The sequence below is a fragment of the Ursus arctos genome, unplaced genomic scaffold (genome assembly GCF_023065955.2).
Source record: "Ursus arctos isolate Adak ecotype North America unplaced genomic scaffold, UrsArc2.0 scaffold_1, whole genome shotgun sequence".
Classification (NCBI taxonomy): domain Eukaryota; kingdom Metazoa; phylum Chordata; class Mammalia; order Carnivora; family Ursidae; genus Ursus; species Ursus arctos.
This window is the reverse complement of record NW_026622763.1, coordinates 88844517-88864618: the sequence shown is the minus strand read 5'-3', so window position 1 is coordinate 88864618 and position 20102 is coordinate 88844517. Positions and strand designations below refer to the sequence as shown.

Here is a 20102-nt window from a genome sequence, read left to right as displayed (position 1 = left end):
CGTGGGCCCCTCTTAACCCAGCGCCCCGGGCGGGCTGCAGAGACAACCTCGCGCTCCTGGGACTCAGGCCCTCCGCCGACATGGCGTCTTGGGGCGAGTTGAAGAGCTGCCTGGCGCCCAGCCTGCTGCAACAACAACTGGCCATCGTCACCGGCGGGGCCACGGGTATTGGAAAGGCCATCGCCACGGAGCTCCTGCAGCTGGGTACGGGAGCAAACCCCCTGGGTCAGGCTGCCTAGAGGCGGGGGTCCGCAGAGACGCACACGGGCGTAACCTGGGGTCGGGAGCCAGGAGGTACTAGGCAGGGCTGGGAGTCGGACTTGCCAAGCCGAGGCTGTACGTGTGAGCGGCACTGAAACCGCGAAGGGAAAAGAAAGAGTTCTTTCTAAGAAATGTTGGAGACGCTTCCAAAGATGAAACCATTATTTGTAAACTAAAGGGGAGAGTTAGAATCAAAAGATAACGTGCTCCTCGAGGTAGGGAATAAGGAGACCTGTGGAAACATGCTATGGAATTCTTTCTAGATGTGTTTAAAATGAATCCATCCTATGTGTTACTTAGTGAGGAAATGGGGGAAGACTTACTTTTCTCTTTTTCACTGGCCTATTTAATTATATCATCATTGCCGTTTCTGGTTCTGTTTTTATTAACTGACTTTTCTCCTCATTATGGGTTGTATTTACCTGCTCCTTTGCATGACCGATAGATACTTAAATTTTACCTTGTTGGACGCTGGTTGTTTTTATATTCATTTAAATATTCTTGAGCTTTGTTCTGTGTGAATTGCATCACAGAAGTTGTTACTTCTGTTGTTAAGCTACTTGGAAACAGTTTGATACTTTAAGAGAGGCTTGTTACGTGGTGGTAAGTGTTGACCTGAACGGCCTTTAATCTAGGGCTAATTTTGCTTCAACAACTTAGGCCATATCCTTCTGAGTATTTTACCCTGTGCCCCTTCAAATGAGGTTTTGCCTGGTTGGGACACTATTTGCAGTGCTGCCTTGGCCTCCCTGGTCTCCCAGCTTCATCTCTTCCTGGGGTCTGAATGGGTTCCTCCTCCTCCTCCCTGTGCTGCACCTGGGAAACTCTCCAGGCAGCAAGCTGGAATAGGGCTCACATTTTTTGTTTCCACTCTGAGATCACTGTGCCCTGCTACCCCATGCCCAGTGCCTGAAAACCAGTCTGCACTGTACTCTGATTGGTTTTTTAGTTGTTTTGGTCTGGAGGGTAAAATCAGTTAATCGTGTTCCATCTTAACCAGAGGCAGAAGTCTGATTCATCTTTTTTGTTGGTACACATGAAACACTTTCTGAACTTTTTTTTTTTTTTTTTTCTGAATTTGGACAACCAGTGAAAGCATATTCACCAATGAAAGCATATTTACTTATTCTTTGCCTGTTTTCTTTTCAGGGTGTAATGTGGTCATTGCATCTCGTAACTTTGATAGACTGAAGTCCGTTGCAGATGAACTGAAGGCCAGCCTGCCACCCACCAACAAGGCTCAGGTCACTCCCATAAAATGCAACATCCGCAAAGAAGAGGAGGTAATGCAAATATGCCTATGTCATTTATTCATTCATTTTATTTACAGTGGTGTTTCCTAAACCTGTGCTTCAGATATTTCTATGGTAGCTGTCTTAGATGAGGTTATCTAGAAGCAGAGCCTATAAAAAGAGATTCTTTAGCTAATGACTTACTGAGTGTATTACCTGGGGGGGGGGGGGGGGTGGAGGTGGAAAGAAACAAGGTAAGGAAGCTAAACAAGGATGTGGTCTCAGAGAGATTATTTTTTGTGCCTTTTGTCCTTTAAGTCATTTCTTTAATTTTTTTAAAGATTTTATTTTTAAGTAATCAGTCATCTCTACACCAAACGTGGGGCTCGAACTCACAACCCCAAGATCAAGAGTCACATGCTGTACCAACTGAGCCAGACAGGCGCCCCTTTTAAGTCATTTCTTAATGTTAATTTTAACCTGATTTCAGTTACTGGTGCTGGTACCATTTACTGTGACCAGACTGCAAGGTCTTTCCTCTCCTGGAGTAAGTTTATCAGTCCAAGTAGCAAGTTAGGTTATTAACCAGCTTACTTTTAACATTTTTCTTTAGGTGAACAATTTGGTCAAATCCACCTTAGATATTTATGGTAAGATCAATTTTTTGGTAAACAATGGAGGAGGCCAGTTCCCATCTCCTACAGAACATATCAGTGCAAAGGGATGGAATGCTGTGATTGAGACCAACCTGACGGGCACCTTCTACATGTGCAAGGCAGGCAAGTATGATCAATAACCCAAAAAGTCAAAGTGTCTTTATTTAAAGATTATAAAGAATCTTTTTTTTTTCTTTAAAGATTTTATTTATTTATTTATTTATTTGACAGAGAGAGAGAGAGAGCACAGCAGGGAGAGTGAGAAAGGGAGAAGCAGGCTCCCTGCTGAGCAGGGAGCCCAATGCTGGACTCGATCCCAGAACCCTGGTATCATGACCTGAGCTGAAGGCAGAGGCTTACCTGACTGAACCACCCAGGCATCCCTAGATCATGGAGAATCTTGAAAGAGAATTGTTAGGGGCTCAGAAACTCCCAGCAGCATTGACTGCCCTGATTTACTTGCCTACAACACAGAAATGTAAATTGTTGCATTTCTGGATAGTAATTTGGCAAAATTTTAAAATATGGTTGTAGTTAGATCTTATAATTTTATTTCCAGAAATTTATCATGAGAAAATTATTAAGAATCTGTACAAAGATATAGCTACGAAGTTGTTCCTGAAATTAAAAACAAAAACAAAAACCTCTTACCCAGAGTTTTAAAGAAATGAACCTGTTAAACCTGTTGTAAGGGCCTTTTCATTAACTTGTCAGATCTCAAGGAGAATGCCAGACAGAGTCCACATTCTTTCTGACGAACAACTGATTAGCATGCATGCATATAGTTGGATTGAAAGTTATGTTTCGTAGGTGGTGATATTCAACTCCTGAGGTTGAGTAACTCAAGGGTTTTGTTACAAACTATCGAAGACATTTTTATGTTGAAAACTACAGAATGAGTATAATTCCAACCCAAAGGATCTTCATCCTAATATGGATTAGACTTTATATTCATAATATCTCTAAGTCAAAATCTTGTAGACATTCCCAGCTTTCAACTTTAGCAAGTCGTATAAAGCTTTATATTGGTTGCCGCTGGGTGTTTCAGTGTAGAGACCATTGCAAAAACAGAAACTTAAATAAGTTAGTTTCTCCCTCACATAAAAAGTCCAGGCAGAGAGTTAGGGATCATGTGGTAGTTCCATAATCATTAAGGACTGTGATGTTGTGATTTGTAATGAGTATATATTTTGGTCTGTCTCTGGTTCCTGGTTCATAGCTCCCCAGGCCCTTGGAATTTCCTGAGCAGTAAGAGCAGTGGGGGAATCTTTTGTTATAATATTTGATCTCTTGTCTTAATTTCTGAAATGGCTTCAGGGCCACATAGGTGCAATGGGTGTCTGTTAATCATAATCAAGTCCTGTTCAACCACAACTGAGTTTATGTTCATGAGGTGACTTTTGGAAATCACCTAAAGATGGGAGTGGGCTACTTGGTAGGGAACCAACCCGGATGAGACTTGGAACTTCAGTCTCACCTCCTGATTTCTGGGCAGGGGAAAAGGGGCTGAAGATAGAATCTGTCACCAGTGCCGATAATTTAATCAGTCAGGATTGTTAATGACACCTCCATAAAAACATAAAAGGACAGGGTTGGTAAATCAGAACACTTTCACGTGACACCCTGCCAGTCTCAAACTCCACAGAGACAGGCTTCTTTGTTACAACATTGCCCAGTGTATTTCTTCATCTGCCTCTTGGTTCATGTCCCCTTACATCTTTCGTAACAAACTGTAATCCAGGGAGGAAACTAATTTCTTGAGTTCTATGAGCCATACTAGCAAATTAAGCAAATCCAACAAAGGGTTCATGGGAACCTCTGATTTATAGCCACTTGGTCAGAAGCACAGGTAACAAGCTGGACTTGTGATTGGCGTCTGAGACTACCTCACATATCTTGAAGAAATATTCCTATGATAGCCCGCGAAGTGTCAGAGGAAAAACACAAAGATGATTTCAGAATTTTTTTTTTTTAAGATTTTATTTATTTGACAGAGAGAGAGCGAGGGAGAGAACACAAGCAGGGGGAGTAGGAGAGGGAGAAGCAGGCTTCCTGCTGAGCAGGGAGCCAAATGCAATGTGGGGCTCAATCCCAGGATCCCGGGATCATGACCTGAGCCAAAGGTGGATGCTTAACGACTAAGCCACCCAGGCACCCCTGATTTTAGAGTTCTACCGTAAGAGTACTATTTAACCAGAAGCAGAAAGTCTGCATAGGGTAATTTAAATAAAATGTATTTCTTTTTCTTTTTTTATGTTTTTTTTTTAGATAGTTGAAATGGCACATAGTTCATTATTTTCATTTCCAAACTTTTCTGGGCTATTCATGACCTTGTATTCTTTCAGATGAATTTTACATTCAGGTTTTTCCTCAAAAATCCTGGTGGGGACTTTGATTGGAATTGTGTTCAACCTATCAATAATTTAACAATATGTTGAAATATTATCTCTGCACCATGACACATCTTTCTATTAATGGATTTTATTTACTTTCTATTACTTTACAATTTTTGACAAAGGTTTGTGGTTTTTGTCATGTAAATCTTTTTTTTTTTTATTATTAAGTAGCGTCCATGCTGGGTGTGGAACCCAACACAGGACTTGAACTCAGGACCCTGAGATCAAAATCAAGACCTGAGCCAAAATCAAGAGTTGGATGCTTAACTGACTGAGCCACCCAGGAGCCCCTCTCATATTTTTTTTAGTAAGGTTATACCTAGATATTTTTGATGACTCCTATTTTTTTTTTAAGATTTTATTTATTTATTTGAGAGAGACAGAAAGAGCATGAGCTAGGGGGAGGGGCAAAAGGAGAGGGAGAAGCCAACTCCCCACTGAGCAGGGAGCTTAACATGGGGCTCCATCCCAGAACCCTGAGATCATGACCTGAGCTGAAGGCAGGCACTTGACTGACTGAGCCACCCAGGTGCCCCAACTCCTGCTATTTTGAATGCGCTCTTTTCCCAATTATTTTCAGCTGGATTATTGTTGGTTTATGGAAGAATTATTTTTTCAAGTTGACCTCGTAGCTTTATCTAGTAATTTGTGGCTTTATCTAACAGTTTTTGAAATTAGTCTTTTGGGTGTTTTAGCTACACAATCTTATTGTCTAAAAATAAATAATTTCATTGAGTCAAAGATACAGTCAATTGTGAAATGCACCATTTTACTTACCACTAAGAAAGTACAGTGTTATTTGTATCTTAAGAAGCCACCAACTAAGACATATCCCAGTTTCAACAATGTGAAAATAATATGAAAGAATTGTCTTAGAGTCCCCAAATATTTCCCCAAATCCCCAAATAAATACTGTATTTTGTGTCTTCTTTTCTAGTGGCCTTACCTCCTTTTTTGGTCATATATTATGAATTCGTAAAACTCACTGGAAAACATTAAGTAATATGGGAAAGCATTCTTATTTTTGTCTAAGCTTTTATTTTTTATTTTTTTTTTAAAGATTTTATTTATTTATTCGACAGAGATAGAGACAGCCAGCGAGAGAGGGAACACAGCAGGGGGAGTGGGAGAGGAAGAAGCAGGCTCCTAGCGGAGGAGCCTGATGTGGGGCTCAATCCCAGAACGCTGGGATCACGCCCTGAGCCGAAGGCAGACGCTTAACCGCTGTGCCACCCAGGCGCCCCTTGTCTAAGCTTTTAATAGGAATGGGTCTTGCATTGTTCTCTGGCCTTTATATTCTAAAAATTAGATTTCTATTAAAGTGAGTCTTGAGGGTACATATCTGGCATTGTCTTGGTTTGTATGAATAGAGTTGATGGCTAAATATCAAATAGGCTTCAAAAAGGATAAAATACTTAAAGAATGAGGGACTCCTGGGTGGCTTAGTCAATTGAGTGGCTGACTCTTGATTTCAGCTCAGGTCATGAGCTCTCTCATGAGGTCAAGTCCTGTGTAGGGTTCTGCACTGGGTGTGGAGCCTGCTTAAGATTCTCTCTCCCTCTCCCTCTGCCCCTCCATCCCCCACCCCTGCTCCCACTCTCTCCCCCTAAAAAAAAAATTGAAAAGAAAATACTTAAAGAATTAAGTTAACAAAAGAAGGATAAGACTTGTATCTAAAAACGACAAAACATTGCTGACAGAAATGAAAGAAGGTCAAAATAAATGGAAAAACATTCAATGTTTATGAATTGGAAGACTCGATATGGTTAAGATGGTTAAGATGGTAGTTCTTCCCAAATTGATGTGTAGGTTCAATACAGTCCCTATTATTTTTGCAGAAATTGACAGGCAGGTCCTAAAACACATGTAGAAGTGCAAAGGACTCAGAATGGCCAAAACAGTTTTGTAAACAGGAAAGTTGGAGGACTTCTTGATTTCAAGACAGGGTGGTACTGGCATAACGATAGACGTATAGATCTTTGGGACAAATTTGAGAGTCCAGAAATAAACCCTTATAGTTGTGATCAAACCCTTATATTTACGATTTTTGCCAAAGGGGCCAAGGCAATTTGATGGGGGAAATGATAGTGTTTTCAGCAGATGGTGCTGGGACAGTGGGATATCCACATGCAAGAAGACCCTTACCTCACACCATAAATAAAAGTTAACCAAAAGTACAAAATGGACCATGGACCTAAATGCAAAAAGTAAAATGGTATAACTTTTAGAAGCACATAAAGGACAAAATCTTTATGACTTTGGCTTAGGCAGAGAGTCCTGAGATACACCATCCAAAATACCATGCATAAAGTAAAAAAACTGGTAAACTGGATGTAATCAAAATTAAATATGTTTGTGCTTCCAAAGACAAATTAAGAAAATGAAAAGATAAGCCATAGACTGAGAGAAATCACATATCTGATAAAGGTCTTGTATCCAGAATACGAAAAGAACTCTTATAGTTCAATATTAAGAAAACAAACCAATTTTAAAAAATGGGCAAAAGATTTGAATAGGTATTTTACCAAAGAAGATACATGAATGGCTAATAAGTACATCAGAAGATTCTCAACACCATTAGTCATTCGGGGCATGCAAATCACAGCCTCAGTGAAATATCACCTCATACCCACTAGAGTGGCTATAATAAAAAAGTCAGGCAATAATAGTATGGAGAAACTGGAACCCTCATGCATTTTTGGTAGAAACATAAAATTGTGGAGACACCAGAAAATAGTTTGGCAGTTTCTTAAACAGTTCAGCATACAGTTACCATATGACCCAGCAGTTCCACCCCTAAGCATCTACCCAAGAGAAATAAAAACCGGTGTCCACACAACAATTTGTATTCATAATCACCCAACAGTGGAAACAGTCCAAATGTTCATCAGCTGGTGAATAGATAAATATGGCGTATCTAGTCACTGAAATACTGTTTTGCAATAAAAAGTTAACTATTGATACATGTTACCACATGGAGGGACTTCCCAAACATTATTCTAAGTAAAAGAAGCCAGACATGAAAGACCACATATTGTGTGATTTCATTTATATGAAATGTTCAAAAAGGCAAATTGATAATGAACGGAAAGTAGATGAGGGTTTGCATGGTGATGGCTTGGGCTGCAGATTGGCACAAAGGAATGTTTTGGGGGTGATGGAATGTTCTAAACCTGGATTGTGATGGTGGTTGCAGGACTCTATATTTATTGAAAATCATTAAGTTGTACATATAAAGTGGATGAGTTTCCTGATATGTAAATTATATTCAATCAGTCTTTTTATAAAAAGGAAATGTAAATTAAAAATTTTAAAATAGCAAGCAACATGCTGGGACAGTGGATGAGAAGAGAGTCAAGACACTATTTCATATGATTGTCTTTGGCCTGTTTCCTACAGTTTACAACTCCTGGATGAAACAGCATGGAGGATCTATTGTCAATATTATTATCCTTACTAGAAGTGGAAGTCCAGGATTTGCGTAAGCATACTTAATATATATATATATATATTTTCCCCCCCATGTCTTTGGGTTTTGTCCTCCAAATAGTGGGGGAATGGGGTGGAGAAAGTTTCATAAGTCATAATCCTTAATCCTGTAATGAGTTGCGATCTCAATACTTAGCATTGCTTTTTATTTGAACTTTAAAAATGTACTTCCAAAGCATTCCCAAGCATGTTAGGCTTGCCGGATTTACCAAAAAAATAAAAACAGGATGAACCATTAAATTTTTTATTGTAAGTCTATCCCAAATATTGCACGGGCATACTTAGGCTAAAATTTTTTGTTGTTTATCTGAAATTCAACTTTAACTGAATGTCCTGTGTTTATCCAGTAACCCTCATCCAGATGTCTACTAAACTGATCATTATTGTCTAGAGATATCTTTTTTGTTAACATGTGGAAATGAAATTAATTTAGATTGATTTAGATTTGAATACTGTGAATATACCTCTTCAATGTTAGACAGAACTGCTAAATTGTTACTCCATAACGGAGTTTGACATATTTGACTCTTATTCCGATTTTGGTAAATTTTTATGTTGGAAAAAGATTTTTTTAAAATGTCGGTCAGTGAACTAATTTAGCATACTGGCTCAGTAGATTCTTTCATAATAATCTAAAAGGGCATCCCCAGAGAACAAAGAGAAAAACAGTGTGACAGGAAGCTACTTGAAAACCACACGTTTAGCAGTTAAAAAGTCTGGTTTATTAAGGAGGGCACATATTGCATGGAGCACTGGGTGTTATACGCAAATAATGAATCATGGAACGCTACATCAAAAACTAAGGATGTTCTGTATGTGACTAACATAACATAATAAAAAATTATTATTGAAAAAGTCTGGTTTACAAAATTATTTTGCTGATTTATTTCATATCTTTTATAAGTTCTGATTCCTTCCATTTTTTAATTAAAAAATTTTTTTAATTTTCCGACATGGAATATTTCTTTTTATGAAATAGACCTATTTTAGTGTTATAAAAACAAAGCATGCTAGTTTTTACATATATATAAAAAACTGCATAAGGTACAAAGGTGAGTGCTCTATACCTTCTCATCCCAGGGATAACCCGTTAACCAAGTAAGACAGTGGCCTGAATTCCTTCATGAGTAGTCTGTAATCTGTAATCTGCAGGGTGATATTTTGGCACCGCACGAGTATCGTGTTTGCCATTGTGATTTTTGCAACCATTGTTGATTCTTACCTCATGTTCAACAAACTGGTTCAGATGTTGAAATTCAGTAATTTCTGTCTCTGGTTTTCCACCTCTGTCTCTAAGTTCTAATGGCTTTCTCTCTTGGGCTGTTACCAGTTTCTGAATGTCTGCCACTTGCTTCTTCAGGGGTTCAACATAATGGCTGAGCCTTTTCCTATGAGGAGAGGCAGGACCTCATGTGGTGGCCCTGGTGGTCAGGGTGCTGAGTGCAAGGGGACAAACACCTCTAGGACTTCCTCCCAGAAAAGGGTCAGGGCTGGATTGTGTTTCTACATAAGCATGTCTGTTCCTGCCCCTGCCTCTTGCTTCTGGTGTTGTGGAGAAGCCTGGCAATTTCAGTGATCCTTCCCAGCTGAGTGTTGCTTTTGGGCCCCTCTTAGCACTGGTGGCGGTAGGCAGAGCTAGGCAACATGTCCTGTAGAATGACCCAGGACTGCTGGATGCAGTAGCAACAGAAGTTGGGGCCACATCTGATGGTGATGGGGTTGCTTGGGTAACTCTGACAAAGTAGTTGGCTTCTGTCTGGAGTCCCACCAGCGTTGCTGTGGCCAACACTGGGACAGAGATGGGTTTTCTTCAAGAAGGGCTTTGTAGGTCTTCTCTAGTAAGAAGTGGCTATGCCCCCAGGTCTCACATACTTGGTGCCAAGGACCTTATAATTAAAAGTTCTAAGCCACAGTGTATCCATACCTTGTGCATAAGACCCTATATAGATGCAGTCCTATTTTAAACTTCCTATCTGGAAATATATTAAAATTTACTTAAATTTTGGCGTGTCTAGAAATTGTATTGATACTATTTTTAGCTGATACCTGAATGTCTTATCCCTTATCATCTAAAATTGATTTAAAAAATAACCACACTAGTAACCCTCAAAATTACCAATTTGTTAATTTTTCTACATAATAAAAGATCTTCAGAATATTTCTCTTATGGTCATGGTGTTTTGGAGGATCTCATGTGTGCCCGTTAACCTAAGATTTGTTTGACTATCAGATAGCTGTGTTTTGGCTTTAACGTTGAAGGACCCACTTCTTTCCCAGTGTTCAAAGACTCCGAAAGATAGACTCAACACGAATGTGTCTGTGGGGGTCTGACAGGTCACTGACCTACCTGTCTAGTCAACGAGAGAAACATTCGATGGAAGCTGATTGTAATTTTTTGTTTTGTCTTTTAAAGGCATAGTGGAGCTGCCAGGGCGGGGGTTCACAACCTCACCAAATCCTTAGCTGTGGAATGGGCCAGCAATGGCGTAAGGGTCAACTGTGTTGCCCCTGTAAGTAAATGTTCCATATGAAAGCTGTTGACAAATTGTGCTTTTCTGATTCCATTTGTATTGTCGATGCAGGTGTTTGTTAATGTATGTGTACTGGTATACGTGTAAACTAGAAAAGATGGGCTTTTAAAAAAATAGATAAAATTGGGAAGAGGTATGCTTTGATTTACAACTAGACTTTCAAGAAGGTATAATTAGGCCAATGTTGCTCAATCTTGATAATATATTAGAATTATCTATGAAATGTTTAAAAAATACTGATATGTAAGCTTGACTCCCAACTAGGGAGTCTAGGTGTTGGTATTTTTAAAACCCACCTAGGAAATTCAAATGCACAGTAAGGATTGAGAACCACTGCTTTAGAAAATGAATATTTCCCAGATTATTTTGTTATTTCTCAGTGTATCATGAATGCTTCATTGGGAGAGAGGAAAAACTAAGGTCTAATTCAAGTTAAAGATTGATTAGAAGTGAAGAGAAAATGTCTCAGCAACATACTTGAAAGATAGTATAAGCTAAATAAAAGAATTCTCAAACAATTAAAAATTTAGTTTATATTGGGTTCAAATATTTTATCTTTGATTTCGCCATAATGAAAACCCATGAAAACACTGCATTTTCTAAGTCTCACATAACCACAGCCCAGGCTTCTGTTATAAAGCAGAGAAGCCTGGTGGAAGATAGAATAGACTCCCCTACTCCCCTTTTCCCACTTAAGTGCCTCTCTGATCTATTCATTTAATTATGTTTTTAGAAAACACATCTTTTCTGGAAAAATCGCTTGGCTGGTTATTCAAGGAGAGGAGGTCACAAAATGAGCATTCAGATAATCCATTTGTAATCGTGGTTAATAGTACTTCTTCGACCATACTGAGAAAAATTAATGTTAGAAATGTTGACTTTTGTATTAAACTTAAGCCATTTACTTTTTGGCATTGGTCGATGACTGCCTTGATGTCTTTGTGATTTTAAAATTTAGTTTTATGTACTTTATTTCATTCTTTTATTCTCAAACATAGGGAGTCATTTATTCCCCAACTGCTGTTGACAACTATGGTCCTTTGGCAAAAAACTTATTTGGAGGGTACTATAAGAAAATCCCAGCGAGGCGAATTGGAATTCCCGAGGAGGTAATGTATATTTCTAACATTGATTCCAATTGCTTTCTTTCATACTTTGGAAAATTGTAACATATGGTGTCCTTTTTACACGGTCTGGTTGGCTGATAGAGATGAGTGCTCCCATTACCACCAGCCCATTTCCCCTGCACTTTCTGGCTCTGCGCTTTGCACACTCAGAGCAGTCTTTATCCAGGACTGAATGTGGTGTGAATTAAGAACAGCATGGTTTTATTTCATTGCACTTTTCAGCTATGATATTTGATCACATGGCCTTTGTTGGTACACAGGAGCCTCAGCCAGGTAAGGTGATTATGGCTATGTGAAGTTCCAGACTTGATTTCTGTAAGGTGGCCAGATTTAAGTATGTGGAAATCAGGAGCTTTCATAAGGCCAGCAATATCAGTCTTAAAATACAATGGAAAAAGGGTATCTTTTCTACAATAATAATAAAAATGGAATACCTGGCATACACTTAGCTCTAAACGACAAGAAATTTATTCCTGAAAAACAGAAAAAAAAAGAATAAATAGGAACATGTCATATTCCTCAATGGAGATAATCAATGTTATTAAAATCAAGTTTCTCTTTGATGACAGAGGGTAGCTATGCTTATGCTGAGCATAGTATAACACGGAGTTGTGAAATACTATGTTGTATGCCTGAAACTAATGTAATACCATGTGTCAACTGTACTTTCTTAAAAAAAAAAAACAAGAAATAAAAATAAATAATATCAAGTTTCCCTAAACTAATGCATACATTTAATACAGCTTGGGAATTAAACACGCTGATTCTAAAGTTTGTCTAGAAAAATATTAATGCAAAAACAGCCAGAAAATGTTTTGAAAAAGAAAAATTGGGGGGCGGATATGACCTTCCCAATATCAAAACATATTGCAATGCTATACTTATTTAGGATATCTGGTGCTGGCACTGGAGTAGAATAAATTTAGTGGAACAGAATGCAGTCCTATATCAGTACCATTGTATATATGAGGAGTTTAATAAGATAAAAGTAGGATTTCAAATCTGTGAGGAAAGGATTGACCATTTAGCATAAGTCTTATGGCAATTGGCTGTTTAATTAGAAATAAATTAAGCCTCCTATCTCATATCACATACAAAATAATTTTCAGATGTATTAAAGTGCTAAATAAAAAAGCAAAACCATAAAACTCTTATGTTTTCTAATTTCTAAACTAGCTTTCATTGGCATTTTGATGTATTTTCTTTCCAGAAATTTACTAGGCATACCCCAACCCATAAACTAGGTATTTACCGACATTTTTACAAATTGGGATTCTACTGTATGTGCTTTTCTGCAACTTCCTATGGATATACCATAATATGTTTAATTAGATTCCACTGTTGCACCTTTAGATTTCACTTATATTTTTGATATTGTGGTAATTCTACAGCGAACATCCTTAAACACAAACATGCACTCTTGTGGGAGGGGTTACTTTCTAGAATTCTTGAAGTAAAACAGTTTTGCATATTAAGTTTTTGGAAGATACTGTTAAATCAGACATTTGATGGGCCATTTTAAGCAAGGTGTTTGGATTTCTATTCTGAAAACTGAGAGGGGTTTTAAAAGATTTTAATCAAGGGGATGATATGACTAATTTTTGTTTTGGACAGAACACTCCTTTTGTTTATGTGAACTATGTTATCTCTATTTACTGTATAGAAATCAAAACTGAGAAGTTTAAGAACTATTTATCAGTTCATTTAAAATAATAGTAATAAAGGTATTACATGTTAACATAAATAACAAGCTTGGTGTGCAGTTCCCACTTCATAACACTCGATATTAAAAAGGATATCGTACCCAGTGGTCGAGACCAATATGATGAATACTTTTTGCTGCTTCATCAAGAACATTCTAAAGTGAAACAGGCGTCCCCCCATGTGTACTTGCTGGTGAAGAAGATAGTGACCACTCGCATAAGGATCCCTAGTTCCGTTTCATGTTCCTGCTGTGATTTGAGCTGAGGTTCCCACATTTTTTCCCACCATTGCTCTGTGTGACAGCAATAATGACATTGCCAGTAGTGCAAATGTCAACACAGTCAGAAGGACAGACAAATTGCAGTATTATAATGAAAATATTTTTGTCCTTGCAAATCACCTGGAAAGACTCAGGGTTTTGCTGACCATTCTTTGACTGATAGAGGTGAAACCTTCAAATAGTTTCCTTGGGAAGGGAAGGAGAGAGGCTGGGAGCTTCTAGAGTTGCAGAACAAGGGGATGCCTCTGCCTGATTGTCCTAGCATCCCTAGGTCATGTTTCTAAGATACTTGGATTACCCCGGCTAATCATCATTGTGGGGAACACATTCACACCAGGCCATTGGCTGAACTGCCTATCAGTGAGCTGCTGTCTTTTAAGTGACAGTCCCTGGGGTAGAGGTAGGAGGGTAAGAACGTAGCTGTAGTTTTTGTTGTTGTTGTTTTAAGATTTTATTTATTTATTGGAGAGAGAGAGAGAGAGTGTGTGTGCCCATGAGCAGGGGGTGTGGCAGGGGGAAGGGGGAAGCAGGCTCCCCGCTGAGCAGGGAGCCCGATGTGGGACTCGATCCCAGGACCCTGGGATCATGACCTGAGCTGAAGGCAGACACTTAACCGACTGAGCCACCCAGGTGCTCCTGTAGCTGTCGTTTTAAAACGAATAGCCAGAGCTTGCACGATGTCCCCAACATCTCTTGGAAAGGAATGGAGCACTTGGCAGACCCTACTCACTTTACAAAATGAAGAAACGAAGGACAAGGAGGTGCAGTAATTTGCCCAGGGTTATTCATGGCTCATGGTACTGCGATTCAAACCCCAGCTTGCTTATTTAAAATCCCTGGGATCTTTAATAAACAGAGTTGAAAGTAAACAGATAAAAGAGGTGTTACCCACGTAGAAAGTGGATACAAGCTGCCAGTCTTTAATCGTGTTTACTGATTGATAAAACTCTTGTGAATGGCTTGGTTCCTCAAGTCCATCCATCAAATGGATTTCATTAAAAGGAAAGTTAAGAGGAATCTATCTGAAGATAGTACAAAAGTGCTTAGTTAATTTGGTAATTATAAAAATTGTATTTGTTCAGTTTAGCTCCGTGTTGAGCTCCCAGAGTAAACCAGGCATCACGAGTATTTATCTAAATTTTACCTAGCAGATGGTTTCAGTGCGATTCAGTATCATTTCATGGTGCCCAGTCTGTGGGCAAAACGTTGTAGCAGGAGCCGGGTGGTGCAACGTCCCTGCATTTTAGGGGAAGAGATGCATAGAGACCCTACTAAGCGCTCATATTACCCTAAACATAGGAGGCCGTCAGTCAATATTTCAAATCAAATTCAGCGCAAAACCACATTAATATTCGTCAGTCATAGTCTCTCTGAACAGAGCTGACTACGGCTCTTTCCCTTTTTCTGGAGCAAGTGTGGTTTTTGGGGTTTGCAGACTTTTGGAGGTCATTGAGTGTTCTTGTTTGTCTGGCTTTCAGAAAGGAGCTTATTGGGGGAGCCTTCCTGGTGCACACGGCGAGTTGTGATTGATTGATTGATTGATTGCACAGGCTAACACCAGTTCTGGTGGTTACTGTCGATCATCGCTCACAACTGTCTGCCCTTCCTCAGGGCTGGGGGACCTTCTCAGTGATTAATTCTCTGTGCTAGTGCTGTCCGCTAGAAATATCATAATCCTTACATATGTAATTGTAAGCTAACCAGTAGCCACAGTAAGAAAAGTACAAAGATGAAATGAATAGTGTTACAGGGATTTAATATACAACAGATAATATAAATAATGATACATATTATTGTTGATAAGGTATTATTCAACCCAGTATATCTACAACATCATTTTACGTTCTTCTATAGATTTTGCCTTCTTCTCTCCATACCGTGCTTTCAAACTCTAGTGTGTATTTTATACTTACAGCACATCTCAATTCCAACTAGCCATGCGGAAAGTGGGTTGTGTCATATGGCGACTGCCTCTGTTTTAGTGCAGGTCTACACTGGCTTCTGGGGGCTCAAGGACAGAGAGAAGGCGATGCCTAGCCTCCAGCCACAGGAGGGTCAGAATGTAGCTGTAGATTTTGTCGTTGTTTTAAGATTTTATTTATTTATTGGAGAGAGAGAGTGCCCATGAGCAGGGGAGAGTGGCAGAGGGAAGGGGGAAGCCTAGCCTCCAGGGTCTCATGGTCTCAAAGAGGCACAGCCATGTAAGTGAACACTGTAGATGCTGGACCCAGACTGGGGTGAGGCAATCTAGGCATGGACACAAAACGGAGGGGTGCACTCACTCTCAGGGTCGTACGAGCATGGGGTCTGCCCCGAGAGTGGGCACCTCCTGGAATACTGCACCCTGAGCACCTCATTAGCCTCCCCCTTGCCTCACCCCTGCTGGGGAGCCTCATCAGGTAGCAGATTCTGGGGACCCACCCCCGGAGCTTACAATTCAGAAGGTCTTGTGTAGGACCTACACGTAGGACCTCTCGTGTAGGAATCTGGAGTTTCCATAAATGTCCCCAAGGATTCTAAAGCCCATGTTTGGGATCCCCCTTTGAGAAACTCCAGCTGTGCCAAGAGCCCCACAGAGAGTTCCTTGATATCCAGTGAAATCATTTCTCCTTCTCTTTGGTTTTGGGAGTAGATGTTACTGCAGTCATCAGTTGCCTCTGAATTTTTAGGGAGCGCAGTGGGATTCTGCAGTCCCTCTCATAGAAAGCTCCTGTATTTTAGGCCTTGCTGCCCGCAGGACTGTTGGCTAGATGCCAGCTTATTGTTCCACAAACACACTGACGACGTCAGGGAGAAAAACAACAAAGGTACATGATGGCGTGGAAAAGTGAGTTACGGTGGGCATGGAAAGGTGTGGAAGGAACTGGGTAGTTTGAATGGAAAGAATCAAGCGCTCTGTTCGCTTTTGGCTTAGTCACCATGTGCAGCTTATTTGACACTGTGTAGCCCCTTCATATCTTGCCATGCTAATCACATGTTTTTAATGGTGCTCAGATAAGAAAAGGGAGTTCACTGTCTGTGTTCTGTCAGGTTATGGTGCACATGGACTGTAGAATCCATGTCGCAGTTGTGTGTTTCGAGATGTGTTCCTTGGGCAGGGAAGCAGCCCCAGATGGAGAGCATCGAATTTTCTGCATAGCATGTGTGTGCTTCTGTTTGCAGATCTCCCCGCTGGTCTGCTTCCTGCTGTCCCCCGCAGCTTCCTTTATCACTGGACAGTTGGTGGACGTGGATGGGGGCCAGTCTTTGTATTTGCACTCATTCGATGTACCAGGTGAGCCCTCAAGAAATGAGCAGTCACTAACTTTATGCCTTTTCAAGTTCCAAGTTTCAAAATATCTTACTTTTTTTTTTTTTTAAGATTTTATTTATTTATTGGAGAGAGAGAGAAAGAGCACAAGCAGGGAGGGGCAGAGGCAGAGGGAGAAGCAGGCTCCCCACTGCGCAGGGAGCCCGATGCAGGGCTTGATCCCAGGACCCTGGGATCATGATGTGAGCTGAAGGCAGACACTTGACTGACAGAGCCACCCAGGCACCCAAGTTTTCAAAATTTCTTTTTTTTTTTTTTTTTAAGTTTTTATTTATTTATTCGACAGAGATAGAGACAGCCAGCGAGAGAGGGAACACAAGCAGGGGGAGTGGGAGAGGAAGAAGCAGGCTCATAGCAGAGGAGCCTGATGTGGGGCTCGATCCCATAACGCCGGGATCACGCCCTGAGCCGAAGGCAGACGCTTAACCACTGTGCCAGCCAGGCGCCCCAAGTTTTCAAAATTTCTTAAGCAGTTACATAAAGGATGAGGGTTTTCTCTTACAGAACATCAAAAATGTACAAAATGTTTATATTCCTGATAGGATCTTTAAAGGAAATGTTCCCAGTCAAAGAAAATATCTAAATATTTTTTATCATAGCACATAGCTTTATATATTTAAAAAATTGTATGTATAGGTTGGTGGAATTTTAACCTTGAAAAATATTCTCACTATGTGTATATATGTATAAGGAGGAGATAGAAAAGAGGCAAGAGGTTGCCGTATTTTTAAGATTTAATTCCTCTTTGTTCCTCTGCTGAGTGGCTTGTATATCTGAGCAGAAGACTCAGACCTGTTAGGTGGGGAGGGGTGCTATGGTACTATTTTACATTATCTTGGGGATATATATTAAGTGAAACCATATGAATTTGCTGTATTCAACCATTTTTGATACACAAAACCAGTAGTATTTGGCTCCCCCAAATAACGGGTGGGAATACTGAGCCTTTCTGTCCTGTGTTTTCTTGAAGATCGCCAGCCCAGGGGTGACAAGGCCTGGGGTGGAAGCCCTGCTAGATAGACCCTTACTAGCTGTGTGATCTTGGGAAAGTCAATTTCTGTGGGCTTCCATTTTCTTTTCTGTAAAGTGGGGTCATTTACAGCATTTACAGAGTAAACGGTTGGGAGCATTAAATTAGATAATGCACGTTTAAAGCCCTGTGTCAGATAGGACGCTTTTAGCTACAGCTCCGACTGGCCTGAGCAGGAAAGGCATTTATCGGCCCGCAAACTGAACAGCAAGCCAGACCTGAATCATCTGTTCATTGAGCTTGTCAGGGACAATTTTTTTTTTCTTTTTGCCCTGTTTTTGCTTCTGCGGTACCGGCTTTATCTTAAGACAGGCTCTCGTGGTGGCAGGACGGCTGCCTGCTATCGCGAAAGCCCCAGGCTTTGTTGTCCCAAGCCCGCCGGACGGAGAGAGGGGAGGGAATGAGTTGTTACCGCATTTCTAGCAGAATTCTGAGACCTCCTCTGTTGTGGCCCAGCCGATGCGCGTGGCCGTCCTGGGTCCTAAGGAAGGAGTATGTGCGGAGCGGCTGCAGGAGCCGCGCGCTCTCCATAGGCCATCGCATTTAGTTTTCACAACTTTAGAAGAACAGCTGTTGTTACCCCCTCCCCAGAGGGTCTGTTGGAAATGAAGAGGATGAAGGAGGTTAATAGATTTGTGCTTGACATGAGGTTTTCCACTTACTCACCAGATCATGACAACTGGCCTGACGGAGTAGGGGACCTTTCTGTTGTCAAACAGATGAGGGAGACTTTGAAGACTAAAGGCAAGCTCTAAGCTAAGGAAACTTGAGGTGTCTTTTGTTCTCAAATGCCTTAATATCTCAGGAACGTGCTTTGGTACTTCCCAGGAGCTGATAATGTGAATGCAACAATCACTTTCTGCCTTTTTAATGTTATCAATTATGCCTATGCAAAAACTATTCCTGAAATAATGCATGTTTAAGCCCCAAAACAACACCGTTTAGCCTGTGATTAAAGATTTCTTTTTTAGGAATGGGGCTTAATATACTTTATAATTACGCCTTTTATTTCTAAGCAAGATATTTGAAAAATGAAATAATTTCAAATTAATAATGGAGGTATCATGATCTCCCAAAAGGTTTTAATATTTAATTGTAAAGATGGGCAATAAATCTAAATTCTGGCATCGTGATGATTCTTAAAACTAGAGATATACAGTGACTCGTATCTCATGGTAGATATCATGCTTTTGGGTCCATAAAGCTTTGTGGTAATTATCGATGTTTGATTTGTTTTGTTCATGAAGTTAGATTTGTATGAAGCCTCTTGATTTAAAAGAAAAATAAAGTTATGTGCAGTATTTCTTGGTAGTACTTGATTTGTGTCTTGATTTCCAGTCTAAAGTATTCCCTTTTCTTCATGTTTCTCCTTTCATATGCAAAACAAAATTTTTAAATTAAATGTTATGCAAATATATTAGGGTTCAGTATTCTGCCTTCAACTGATTTTTTTGGGGCAATGATCCTGACTTCTGAAATGCCTTTTATAAATTATGTACATTCATTTTTTGGTCTTAATTAAACCTCTTTCAATTGACATAGTCCCTCTTGAAGCCAAGTAGTTATTTCTTTTATCAGTAATTCTCAGGGCAAAGTACAGATCTTCCTCGACTTAAAAAGGGGTTATGTCCTGATAAACCCATTGTTAGTTGATAATATCATTAAGTCAAAAAGGCATTTAATACACTCAACTTACTGAATATCAACGGCTTTGCCTAGTCCCCCTTAAACATGCCCAGAACGCTTACATAAGCCAGCAGTTGGGCAAGGTCATCTCACACAAAGACTGCGTCACACTGAAGTGTTGACTGTCTCATGTAATTTATTGGCTCCTGTGCTGAAAGTGAAAACCAGAATGGTTGTATGGGTGCAGAATGGTCGTCAGCGTATCGGTTATTCTCCCTCGTGATGGTGTGGCTGGCTGGGAGCTATAGCTGTCTGCCACTACCCAGCATCACGAGGGAATATGTACTGTGTATCACCAGCCCGGGATAAATTCAAAATTTGAAGTACAGTTTTTGCTGAAAGCCTATCACTTTCACACCATAGCCAAGTTGAAAAGTCATGTCAAGCCATCGTTACATTG

The 20102-nt window shown here is 40.1% G+C and overlaps 1 protein-coding gene across 1 annotated transcript; it reads left to right on the top strand.

The window, feature by feature from the left end:
* Positions 1-6: 6 nt before the first annotated feature.
* PECR (peroxisomal trans-2-enoyl-CoA reductase) lies at positions 7-19317 on the top strand. The gene is made up of 8 exons (XM_026492001.4): positions 7-204; positions 1411-1544; positions 2107-2272; positions 7945-8026; positions 10448-10544; positions 11564-11674; positions 16839-16950; positions 18686-19317. The coding sequence occupies exons 1-8, from the start codon at positions 81-83 to the stop codon at positions 18769-18771; spliced, it is 912 nt and encodes a 303-aa protein (XP_026347786.2). The 5' UTR covers positions 7-80; the 3' UTR covers positions 18772-19317.
* The last annotated feature ends 785 nt before the right edge of the window (positions 19318-20102 follow it).